This window comes from Pelodiscus sinensis, chromosome 1 (assembly GCF_049634645.1).
Source record: "Pelodiscus sinensis isolate JC-2024 chromosome 1, ASM4963464v1, whole genome shotgun sequence".
In the NCBI taxonomy this organism is placed as follows: domain Eukaryota; kingdom Metazoa; phylum Chordata; order Testudines; family Trionychidae; genus Pelodiscus; species Pelodiscus sinensis.
Window position 1 is genome coordinate 305,242,596 of NC_134711.1, and position 12,784 is coordinate 305,255,379.

The 12,784-nt window shown below is 45.6% G+C and overlaps 2 protein-coding genes across 51 annotated transcripts in view; one reads left to right on the top strand and one right to left on the bottom strand.

Moving 5' to 3' along the window:
• Positions 1-9,717, bottom strand: part of TAF1D (TATA-box binding protein associated factor, RNA polymerase I subunit D) — a 42,941-nt gene extending 33,224 nt beyond the window's left edge. For 48 of the 50 annotated variants that reach the window (XM_075919353.1, XM_075919355.1, XM_075919327.1 and 45 more), the window contains exons 1-4: positions 9,584-9,706; positions 9,012-9,056; positions 3,286-3,559; positions 1,239-1,659 (exon numbers count right to left, since the gene is read on the bottom strand). In XM_075919353.1, the coding sequence (XP_075775468.1) occupies positions 1,239-1,659; positions 3,286-3,542 (678 nt within the window). In that variant the 5' untranslated portion in view covers positions 3,543-3,559; positions 9,012-9,056; positions 9,584-9,706. Of the gene's footprint in view, positions 1-1,234; positions 1,660-3,285; positions 3,560-9,011; positions 9,057-9,583 lie in introns of all 50 variants that reach the window. The other 2 variants (XM_075919319.1, XM_075919321.1) reach the window with 2 other exon arrangements.
• Positions 9,621-12,784, top strand: part of C1H11orf54 (chromosome 1 C11orf54 homolog) — a 34,056-nt gene continuing 30,892 nt past the window's right edge. The window contains exon 1 of the mRNA XM_006134395.4: positions 9,621-9,760. The gene's annotated coding sequence lies outside the window, so the exon portion shown is untranslated. The remainder of the gene's footprint in view (positions 9,761-12,784) is intronic.

Below are 12,784 nucleotides of genomic sequence, written 5' to 3' on the forward strand. Positions count from 1 at the left end.
GCTAGCAGCCAGCCCTGCCTTGGGCCTGGGGCATAAGGTTGGGAGAGAAAGGGGACTGGGTTACAGCAGGGAGAAGAGGTGTTTGGCTCTGGGGAAGGGAAGGAGAGGAGAGGGAAGGGTATTTGGTTGGGAGTATGCCCCTGTGATGGGTCTGCTGCGACCCGTACTGCGTCCGGCGAAGGGGGGTCGGCAGGGAATGGCACGGCAAGTGGCGAACCCTCCGCCGCACTGCAGGGAGGCGGGGGAAGCCCCGCGCAGCTGCCAGCAACGGACTCCCCAGATGCCTCGCCCCCTCTCCTCTGCCCCCACTTGCAGGCCGGCGGCTCCGTTTCCTCAGCCGGCCTGTTGCCAGAGGCTGCGCGGGGCTTCCCACGCCTCCCTGCAAAGCAGTGGAGGGTTCGCTGCTTGCCACGCCGTTCCCCGCTGCCCACCCCCCACCAGACGCAGTGCGGGTCCGGGCAGACCCGTAACAGCCACTTTATAGTAATTCCCGGTACACCGGATTATCGGAAGTGTTAAACGAGTAATTACTGTAGTTTTAAAATGTGCTATATAGCGGATCAGTTTCAAGCATTTAGTATAATAAGTTACCGTAAATTAGTGTACACAACCCGCGGTTTTCCCCGATTGAGTAAAAAAAAAATCTTGTAAACCCCGTGCACGTGAATAGCCTGCAGGGTATACAAGACTTGGTTTTACCTTGTATTTTAAACTGTGCCGGGGGGGGGGGGGGGGGGGAGGGAGGAGAGGAGGAAGGAGAGGAGAGGAGAGACACTTCTAGGAGCGGGGGGGGGGGGGGGGAGGGGGGGGAGACTTAGCCTGCCTGCGGGAAGGGAACCACACTCGCACCCCCCCCCCCCCCCCCAGTTCCCACGCAGGCGCACTCACCCCCAGGTGAGTAAAAATAAATGTGTATACCCTGCGGACGAGTATACACTGCAGACAAGGGGGGAGGGCGGGAGAGCGCGGGTCAGGGTTTGTAAAAATGTATATAACCCATGGGTTATATGCACTAATTTACAGTATATATGCAGATTACTGGACAGCAATCTTAGGTTGTACTCAAAGTGTGAAATCACTGTACTCTGACCAAAATTAGTGGAGAAGTGCAAAAGCACAATAGATATCCTTGTGACATCTGCCATTTCAATATTCCTTTGCCAAGACTGAAAATTTGTTCTTCCTCTAGAAACCACTCCAAATTTAAAAAAAAAAAAACAAAAAAACACACAACTTGCCTCATATGCCAAAATCATTTTCATGGGGGGATGTTTCCTTCCATATTCTCTTTCCACAAAAGGAAATTGAAAGCCTCTGTCTAGAAGTCTTCTTTCCTGCTCTTCTCGTGTGGCAGTTAGTGGTGGTCTCCCTACAGGCTTTCCTGTGCTCTTGTACCTCTTTTTTCGTTTACCTCTTTGATGTGCTTGTGTTTTATACTCTCTCCTCTCATGACAGTCAAAACTTGCTTTCAAATTGAGTGCAGGACTTGGTTGCTCTGGGGATGTAGCCAATTTACTCTGAGACCTAGGATCTAGAGAGGAGACAACTGAAATGTCTGCTTGTAGCGTATTTGCTGGAGACTTTACCAAATGCCTTGTTGCACTTTGAGTTGTGTTACATTCCAGCTGGAACAAGCTGCTCGTAGAATCAGAAAGAGCACTATAATAATAATAATAAAAAAGAGTAAATGGTTAACTTTTTTGAAGGCACAGTTAATGTTTTGATTAATTTCACACACATTGTTTAATACTGGGAGAATATTGTAGTCAAAGTTAACTTCTAGTACCATGATAAGAGTTCACGGTGAGCAGGTTTTTTAAAAAAGTAATCAAGCAGGACTTGGTTACTTCACTAATGCATGCATTAGAAATCCATAATGCACGAGATCAGTAAGCATGCCTCTAAATTTCAGGTGAAACCACAAGGCAGCACGGCAGAAAAGTGGCTACAAATGATACACGATTCCTTATTGAAAAATTCACTGAGTTCTATTCTCAAAAGTGTAGTAGATAAAAACTACAAATATTCAGAAAGCTGGGACTGAACAGGAGGGATCATTTCATAACTGTCCTGTTCTGCTTATTCCCTCTGACACATCTGGTGTGGTCCACTGAGTCCAGTATGGCCACCCATATGTTCATATTCATAAAGAATATGAAAAGATGTCAAAGATCTAGATGTGCATGAAGCCTCCCTGCCACCGAGAGGCAGGAAAATGTAATACGGATGGAAAACTTAAGTACAAAGAGCGGGTCCAACTTGGCTAGGGTCACATAAGAAATCCTTCCTTGGAAAGCCTGTATACTACATTTCACTTCATACTGATTGGAAATTGCATTACCAACTTGCTGTAATTCATGCCTACTTGAAATGGAAGCCAAGCTGTTTGCTAACTCTAGCACTGAGGTTCTCAAATGTTAGTGAGCCACCTTAAGATAAGGGGGAAAATAACCACAACTGCACTTCCCTATTGGTGCACAGGCAAAAAGCAAATTCCCCACTTCCAGCCAGCTTCAGGGATCCCATATATTACTTGCTCCCTAGCATACCAAGCCGTTTCCAGAGACAAGGTAGCATCAAGAGTCTGTGCAGATATGAGCCTGCTTTTGTGACTTGTGAAATTAGTTGGCCACAGTCCCGTTCCAAAGCCCAGGAGAGGTGGGGGGGAGAGGGGTAGAGAGAGGGGCGGGCATGAAGAATGTGTCCCATTAAGGGAATTGTGTTCTTGGATGGCACCTACATGCCACAATGGATGGAGACGTGTGGGGCTTTTATACACAAAAAGAGAGTGCACAGGGCACTGTTGGGAGTGGATGGGACAGCAGTGCAGCTGAATGCCAACCTGGAGCAATGTGCCATTTGTTTGTGCACAGACATTCTCCCCAGTGTAAGGGTTCCCTGGACACTAGATACATGCTGCCAGTATCCAACTGACCATGCATTACAACTGCCTAGAGCCTCTGTGCCACAAGTGGAATGTAGGGTGGGAGCTGTGGTCCAACCTAAGCAGCCAAGATACTATTACCATCCCTGACTCCCTATGTATTAAGCTACCCTAGCCCAGAAAGCCATCTTGGTTACAACAATCTTGAGGCCCACTCATGCAACTTACTCACTAGCCTAAGTTGCCCATCACTGACCTAAACATAAGCAAGCAGAATAACTTGCCTTCAACTATGTACTGTCTCATACAACTGACTTCAGGATCTTAAGAAATGTAGGGCATTCATAGTCTGTTTTAGACAAGTCGCTTAAGAGGGGGAGGGAAAAAAACCAAACACTCACCTCTCTGAATCACTGTCATTCAGCAAGCCATTGGTCGGGACAGCGGTCAAGTGGTTGAAATCTTTGGAAGACCTACCACCAGTGTAGGATTTCTGTGAAGGTTTTTCACATCTAGAATCTTTCTGTGAAAAGCCTGAATATAAATTCCTTGCAGTTCCATGTTGGTGCATATTAGACTTTTTGGGGATATACATTAAGTCTTGAGAATCTTCAAAGTGATCACAAGCTGAAGTCTTGGCTTCATCAGTATCAGCCATTGATCTTTCAATTTGTTCTAAAATAAAAAAAAATATGCACACACTTAGAAGAAAATACTGTTAAGGACAATCACCAGGTGGTTGTGTTTTTTTGAGAGCACTGGTACTACAATTAAGTTGCCTTGAGGACATTTCTTTATCCAAGAACCAATTCAGGAAAAACATGCCCATTCAAAAGGCTTGCTCAGTATCCTAGTTTTCTTCTTTTAACATCAAGCTATTTTGTATTACAGTTTAGGGATTCTGAAATTACATTTATTAACTTATTGAATAGTCAATATTTTCCATCAACTATTCAATTAGTCAATAAGAGTGCTTCCACTTTGAAAAGTAGCAAGAGCCCAGTAGGGGCTCTTGGTGCATTTCAAAGATTGAAAAGCTGCATAGAGCCTGGGCCCAACTGGGAGTCCTCCGCTGATCCGGAGCTCCATGCAGCACTTCCACTTTTAAATGTACAGGAGCCCCAGCAGAGACTCTTGTACATTTCAAAGGTGGAATACAGCCAGTGTGCCCTTGCCTCCCTCCCATGGAGATGGAGGGAACCGGCTTTTAAGCCAGCTCCCTCTCCTCTTCCCCACCCTTGCTGCCTCTGATAGTCAACTCGTGTGTCTAACTATCTGATAAGCTTTCGCTCATCATTAGTCCGTTAGTTGCTTACATCCCTATTACAGTTCAAAATCATCATCAGCTTTCGACTGTGAAGGGTATAATGCTTAATGGAGGTTATTTCACCTTCAGTCAAATAACTGCAACATTCATCTGAAGTGGGTTGTACCCACGGAAACTCACTGCTTTAAGGATGAACACATTGTATCATGAAACAAAAAACAGGACAATGTAGCACTTTAAAGACTAACAAGATGGTTTAATAGGTGATGAGCTTTCGTGGGCCAGACCCACTTCCTCAGATCAAATAGTGGAAGAAAATTGTCACAACCATATATACCAAAGAATACAAATTTAAAAAAAATGAACACATGAAAAGGACAAACCAAATTTCAGAACAGAAGGGGAATGGAGGAGAGGAGGTGGGGGGGAAGGTAACATTGTATCATGTTCTTCATCCTTAAATAGAGCTGGACAGAGGCTAGATTTGACCTGATAACTAGCCTCTGCCCAGCTCTACATTTTTGTTGGTCTCTAAGCTCTATTTAAGGGTTTTGACCCTTGGGAAAAATCTATTTATTAGAAGGGAACCAGATAATAGAGGAGTTTGCAGTTGCCAGACACAAAAGACTCCCCTGCTTACTTCCAAGGTGACTGCTAGAAACACCTAAGATTGAACAGAGCGCCCAAACTAGAAGGCTGCCTGGCTTGTGAAAAAGATGATTAAAAATACTGTTAGAGTAAGAAACTGCATGTAACAAGTTTCATAGAGTATTAAACTTAGCTGGTGTGCTTTGTTTTATATAGCTTAGTAACTTACTTCAATCGATTGGATATCACTTGCAACCACTTAAAATTTACTTTTTATTTAAAAAAATCATTTTTAATTATTACTTGGGGTAGTACAACAGTTGTGCATCTCTCTCTTCCATTAATAAAGGGAATGAAAAACTTGTGTTAGTTCTGTATAAAACGTTTATGCAGAATACGATGGATTTTTTTGGAAGTCCTACTCCCATAGAGTCTGTGCATGCGGGTTTTGTGCAGGGATGTGAAAGTGTAACTGCATACATGGTTAATCAATAAGCTTAGGCTCATCAGTTAACCTTCACGGTTATATGCAGGTTCTCAGTACACACGGGGAGTTGGCTTAAACACTGGGTCCCTACTTGCACTGGCTCCCGAGGAGCTGACTGCCGCCCATGTGAAACTACTAAAATTTTCAGTTGCTTAATTAAAAGCATTTTAACATCCCTAGTCCCTGTGACTGAGTCATCCCAGAGCTGAGCTGCTCTGTAACTCCACCTCTGTGCTTTTTCTGGGCTAGATGGACCTTTGATCTGACCCCGTATGACTCAGCAGGACAAGGTGGTGTGGCACCCCAGAGGGCAGGTACACAGGCTCTGTGATGATCAACCCATCAGGTGACTGTCTCAAGGAGACCATTCTGACCAAACCTATCACAAAAAGAACAGTATTTTTCAAATCACCACATACAAGTACTGTAGTGCAATCTCTTTTTTGTAAAAATGTATCTTACGCTTTTTAGGGGTTACAAAACTGGACTAAAAAACAACATGTAACGAGCCTACAAATCCACACAATGTCACCTGAAAGTGAGAATAGGCATTTGCATGGTACTTCTGTAGCCAATGTTGCAAGGTATTTAAGTGCCATATATGCTAAACATTTGTATGCCCCTTCATGCTTTGGCCACCATTTCAGAGGACATAATTCCATATTGATGAAGCTCCTTACAAAAATGCCTTAATTAAATTTGTGCCTCAACTTCTTGGGGGAGAACTCTAGATCTCCTGTGTTGTTTTATCCACAGTCTGACATATATTACATGAGACAGAAATCTGGGATAATGACCCAACACATGCTTTAAGAATACTTTCACTGCAGATTTGACAAAAAACAATTAAAGTACCAATGCAAGACTTCTAAAAATAGCTATAGCACTCGACCTAAGGTTTAAGAATCTTAAATGCTGTCCAAAATCTGAAAGGGATGAGGTGTGAAAAGGCTTTAAGAAGTTAAGAGCAACACTCCAATGCAGAAACTATAGAATCCAAATGATCAAAAAAGAAAATCAGCCTTCTGTTGGTTGCAGTTTACTCCGATGATAAAAATGAACAGGCATTGGTCTGCTCTGGATCACTGAGTAAACCCCATCCGTAGCATGGATCCATGTACTCTGGAATGTTGGCTGAAGCATAAAGAAACATTCTCTAGAGCACATCTGGCATGTAAGTTGCAGCACTGACTATAATAGTTCTATTTAAATGCATATTCTTATTTTCATGCGACAATGTTAATGAGAAAGAAGCAGCACTATTTCCCACAAACATAACTAAATTATGTATCTGAGAGATTGGCTAAATAAGTAGTAAGATTCAATCGAGTTGTAGGTTCTAAAGTTTTAAATTTGTTTTATTTTTTAATGCAGTTTTTGTAAAAAAATTCTTCATTTGTAAGTTCAATTTTCATGATAAAGAGACTGCACTACAGTACTTATAGGATAAATGGAAAAATATTTTTTATTTATTTACATTTTATTTTGATTACAAATATTTGCAAAATGAGCCCTGTACACTTTGAATTCTGTTCTAATTGAAGTCTGACAATGTAGAAATATCCAAAAATATGGAGCAGCTGGTTCTGGAACCCTCAAAAGGAGAGGTTCTTGATTTAGTCCTAAGTGGAGCACGGGATCTGGTCCAAGTAGTAAATATAACGGGTCCGTTTGAAAATAGTGACAATGTAATAAAATTTTACTTCCCTGTGGAGGGAAAAACAACACAGCAGCCCAACACCGAGGCATTTAATTTCAGAAAGGAAAACTACACAAAAATGAGGAGGTTAAATAGAAACTAAAAGGTACACCGCCAAAAGTAAAATCCCTGCAATCTGCACGGAAACTTTTCAAAGACCCTAAAATAGAGACCTAACTTAAATGTATACCCCAAAAAATAAAAACACAGTAAGAAAAAAAAAGTACCACTGTGGCTTAACCAAGTAAAAGAAGCAGCAAGAGATAAAGAGGCATTGTTTAAAAAGTAGAAGTTAAATCCTAGTGAGAAAGATAGTAAGGAGCATAGACTCTGTCAAATTAAGTGTAAAAATATTATAAGAAAAGCCAAAAAAGTATGAAGAACAGCTAGCCAAAAAAACTCAAAGTAACAACCAAATATTTTTTAAGAAAATCAGGAAGCCTGCTAAAGAACCAGTCGGGCCGCTGGATGATTGAAATGCTAAAGGAGCACTCAAAGTTGATAAGGTCATTACGGAGGAAACTAAACTAATTCTTGGCTTTGGTCTTCACAGCTGAGGATGTTAGAGAGATTTCCAAACCTGAACCATTCTTTCTGGTGACAAATCTGAGGAATTGTCCCAGACTGAGATGTCATTAGAGGTGGTTTTGGAATAAACTGATAAACTTAAGTCAGTGAGACCAGATGGAATTCACCCAACAGTTTGTAACCTATCCTTAAATCATCTTCTGTACCTAATGACTAGACGATAACTAATTTGATGCCAATATTTAAAAAGGGCTCTAGAGGCGATCCTGGCAATCTCAGACGAGTAAATTTAATGTCAGAACTGGGCAAATCAGTTCAAACTATAGGAAAGAATAGAATTGTCAGACACGTAGATGAACGTAATTTGTTGGGGGGAAAAGTCAACATTATTTTTGTAAAGGGAAATCATGCCTTACTAATTGACTAGAGTTCTTTGAGGGGATCAACAAGAATGTGGACAAGGGGGATCCAGTGGATATGGTGTACTTATTTCCAGAAAGCCTTTGACATGGTCCCTCACAAAAGGCTTGTAAGTAAAGTAAGTTGTCATGGGATGAGAGAGCAGGTCCTCATGGACTGATAACTAGTTAAAAGACAGGAAACAAAGGGTAGGAATAAATGGTCAGTTTTCAGAATGGACAGAGATAACTAGTGGTGTCCCCCATATGTTAGTACTGGGACCAATCCTATTTAACCTATTTATAAATCATCTGGAGAAAGGAGTAAACAGGTGGCTAAATTTGCAGAGGACACAAAACTGCTCAAGATAATTAAAAGTAAAGTAGATGGTTCAGCAACAAAATGGCAAATGAAATTTAATATTGATGAATGCAAAGTAACACACACTGGAAAAATAAACTAAACATACAAAATGATGGGGACAAATTTAGCTATAAGCACTCGAGAGAGATCTTGGGAGTCATTATGGATAGTTCTCTGAAAACATCCACTCAACATGCAGCGTCAGTCAAAAAAAAAAAAAAAAAAACCCAGAACATAAGGAATCATTAAAAAAAGGGACTGAGAATATTTTTATTGCCTCTGTATAAATCAGCGTACACCCATATAAGTCAGCGTACACCCATATCTTGAATACTGTGTGCAGATGCGGTCGCCTTATCTAAAAAAAGATGTATTGGCAAACATTGGAAAGAGTTCAGAAAGGGGCAATAAAAATTATAAGTAGTATGGAAAACCTGTCAAATGACTGTTTTTGTTCACTCTCCCTGGAGCATTTGGCATTGGAAACTCTGAGAAGTCAGGATACTGGGCTAGATGGACCTTTGATCTGACCCAGTATAGCCATGCTTATATATGCCCTCATTAATAGTATAACTGATTCTGATTTGTTTTTTTTAATTGCTTGACAGCCCTATTTATCACAAAAGCCACTAAACCTGCCACTCTACATTGGCCTTTTTGACTCTGAGGTCACTAGTGGACAAGGAGTGCAAGGTAGTTAGGGCAGGTAGGAAGGCATGGAGGGGAGCACTCCCAAACGTTTGTTACAGACTAGCAGCCACACACAGCTTTACCCCATGACTCCGCCTCCACCTACCTCTCCGTCTCCTCTCAGGATCAGGGCTCAAAGGACAAGCAGACTCTGCAAATGGAGGGACGTGGAGGAGTTAGCGCCTTGCCTTCCCGTCAAGCGGGCTTCACACAGAGCCGGCCCAAGCCATTCTTGCAACCTCAGCTCCAGGCGCGCGGCGCATGCGCGGCCCGCCTCGGGCGCGCGCGGCTCATTCTTGCAAACTCAGGCCCAGGCGCGCGGCGCATGCGCGGCCCCGCCCGGCCGCACCGCGTGGCGCCCCATAGAATCGGGCGCCCGGGCCTATCGCCCAGTCAGCCCCTAGCTTGGGCCGGCTCTCGCTTCAGACAGAGCAGCCCCTCAACAGAGGGCGCCAGGCGCCCGGCACGGCCGCCCCTAGCCCCGGGCACACGCATAAAGCTTTCAAGGGGAGAGGGGATCCAGGGCGGCGGCACCGCGCCAAGCCAAACGGGACGTCCCACGCCCGCCTGCCGCCGCAACAGCACCAGGGAGCCGGGCACGGCTGGGCGAATCTGCGGGGAGCTCCCTGCCCCGTAGCCACTGCAAAGGCCCCGCCGCAACCCTGCTACCAACCTCACCTGCCCGCCGCGCACCAGCCTCCGTCGTTTCAAAGGGCTCCTTCCGGTCACTGGGTCCGGGTCCATGTCGTCACATCCGCTGTAGCTCCAATCGCTAGCCAGTGGCTAAGGAAAACGCGCGAAGTCACCTCTCGCGGGTTTAGGACAGATAACTTACAATACGCATGCGCTTGGGAGGTGAGTCGCTGGATCAATTCATGGCTATGATTGGGCGCGAGCCAATGAGAAGGTTTGCAGGTGGGAACGCCCCTATGGTGGCATCGCCGTGCCTATTGGCCAATGGTAACTAAGACGGGCCGTGATTGGCCGGTGTAGTGTCAGGGGCTGGTAGCTGTAGGAATTAGCTGCGTGCGCTAGTTACTTACGCAGTGTCTGTGGGAGGGGAGATAAAAACGCGCCTCTGGACTGCGGGCGGGAAGGAAGCGCCATTTTGTGTGGGGCTAGGAGGGGGACTAGTACTGGGAGCTCGCTCGCAGGGGAGAGCCTTGGCGGTCAGGGCCGGCTCTTTGTTTTTTTCCACCCCAAGCAAAAAACTGTTTGGCCGACCCCTCTTTTTTCTTGGCTTTTCCACGTTTGCACTTTGCAATTTTTTGACTGTTTAAAATTTTTTTTAAATGAAAACAGAAAATTTGTAGTTAGTGAAATAAAACAATTTCTTGCTAGTGTACTCATTTAATTTTAACATTATTGCAATTACCCAAACCAAACTGATAGACTGCAGAGGGAGGTCCCAAAGCCATGCTTACAGAAAATGGGCTAATAAGGAGAAGGCCTGTGGCACCTTTTAGACTAACAGATTTATTAGAGTACAAGTTTTTGTGGCTAAAAGACCCACTTTTGCCCATGAATGTGTAAGCAGGGGCTGAACTGCTGCTTGCTGTCAGCCAGCTGAAAGGAGGGGTGGGTGTGCCCACTACAGTTGTTTAGCTCTACAAGGTAATTAACTGTTAACTGTTGACATGTAAATACTGCTCAGGAGAGAATCCAAGGTGTGGCTATGTAAATTCCATTCAGCCAGGGCTGATGGAGGGTCAGTGTTGGAATGGAATGTGGAGAATTGTATATAATTTGGGACTGTTGTGGGGGTCACTAATCATGCTACCCCTAAATGTGGGAACTGTAAAACATGCCACCAGTGCTTGCAGGAGAGACACCACCATCATGGTAAGAGGTCTCGGAAGAACAAGCCTCCCCCCTTCCAGAGTTGAGTGGACAGAGCTGGGGGAAAGGGTTAAAGGACTTGTGTCAGCCTGCTTCACACCTACCAGGTGTGAGCTATAAGACTGGCCCAGCCTGCACCTTTCCCCCTTTGTTTTAAGGACAGACCTAAAGCAGACTCCCTGAGGAGTCTTTTTGTTTGCTAGTCCAGTGAAAGCTGGATTCATTTGAGAGCTGAAATCACTGGTTTGGCTGAGAGTTGAAATCACTAAGCTGAAATCACTGGTTTGGCTGAGAGCCAGACCTACTGCAACCAGTAGAGTGGCAGCAGGCGAGGAGCGGCGACTAGCGGCGTGGCGTGGCGCGGCGGCAGGCGAAGAGCAGCCATCAGTGGCGTGGCGCGGCGGCAGGCGAGGAGCGGCCATTAGCGGCGTGGCATGGAGCGGCGGCAGGCGAGGAGCGGCGACCAGTGGCGTGGCGTGGAGCGGCAGCAGGCGAGAAGTGGCGACAGGTGCCCAGCGGAGCGTCCAGAGGTGTGGGACGAGACAGCTGGTGAAGCGTAGCGGAGTTTTCGTATAAGGTGCCCCCTATCTATCTCCCCACCCCCATTTCTACCCAGGTTGGGAGGTGAAACCCTGCGGGTGAACTTTGGGGCTCTGGGTGGCACAGAGACTTGTGGGGACAGAGACTTTTGGGGAGTCGGTGGACTTCGGGCGAATCTTGGCCGGGGTGGGGGCTCATGTTTGGGTTATGAACTCTGTTTGTGGTGTTTTCCCCAAGCTAATGCCGTATGAATTCTTCCTCTGTTTCATTAAATGTTCTTTTCCTACACTCAGACTCAGTGCTTGCGAGTGGGGAAGCATTGCCTCTCAGAGGCGCCCAGGGGTGCGTGAATTTCCCAGATCACTGGGTGGGGGCTCGAGCCGGTTCTTTGTGAGATTGACCCCAAGATATTGAACCCAGCCCTGGTTCCTGCCAGGCCTACCCGGCAGAAGGGCTACAAATGCTTGTGCTCTAATAAATCTGTTAGTTTATAAGGTGCCAGAGGATTTCTGGTTGTTTATGCAGATTCAGATGAACAGGGCTACCCTTCTCATTCTAAGGGTACGTCTAGACTACATGCCTCTGGTGGTGGGATGTAATAGTATAGTCCAGTGGTTTCCAGTCTTTTAAAGGATGAGATCACTTTTTGAATTGAAGTGCAATCCAGGATCTACCTCAAACCCAAATACTTTTGTCCCGCCTCCTTCATTCCCCTTCTCCAAGGCCCTGCTCCAGCTCCCTCCCTCCCCCATTATTCCTCCCTTTTATCAGGCAGGGGCAGAGAGTTGGGGTGCAGGCATTGATCATATGGATTTGGAGTGTGAAAAGGACTCTGAGCTGAGGCAGGGGATGGGGTGTAGGAGAGGGTACGTGACTGGGAGAGGGATTCAGGATGTAGGCTCCAGCTGGAAACTGCTTACCACAGGTGGCTCCTGTGTGGTGTTGCAATGGGGCTAAAGGCAGGCTCACCCCTGCCTGGCCCCGCACCATTCTCAAAAGCAGCCAGAAAATTCTGTCCATCCCAAACCCTTCTGTGCCCTCCACATCCATTCGCTGGAGATAGAATACACAGGGTGGGAAAAGAAAAAAGCTCGAAGGCAAAGAGCAGGAGGTGCTCAGCAGTGGGGGGAGGGGCAGCTGAAGTGCTGCACTTGACAGCCTCATGGCCAAACAAGTCGAGATCACCTGTCAGAGGCTCCAAGGTTGGTGACCACTGGTATAGTCAATTAACCGATAAGCAAAAGCTTATCGGTTAATGCTATAGACTACATGCATTTCCCTCTCCCTGCTAGTAAATTTTTTAACAGGCTGGCCAGCAGCCTGGCTCAGTCCTGGCTTGCCATGGGTCTAGGACCTATCCCCATTTCAGCTCTGCATTTCAAGTGTATTAAGAGCTAGATCGGGAGGCAGCTCAGTTCTGGCTCACACCGGTCCAGAAGCTGAGACCCATGCTGCTGCCTCTTTCTCAGAAGCAGCAGCACAGGGCAACAGGCAGCCGGT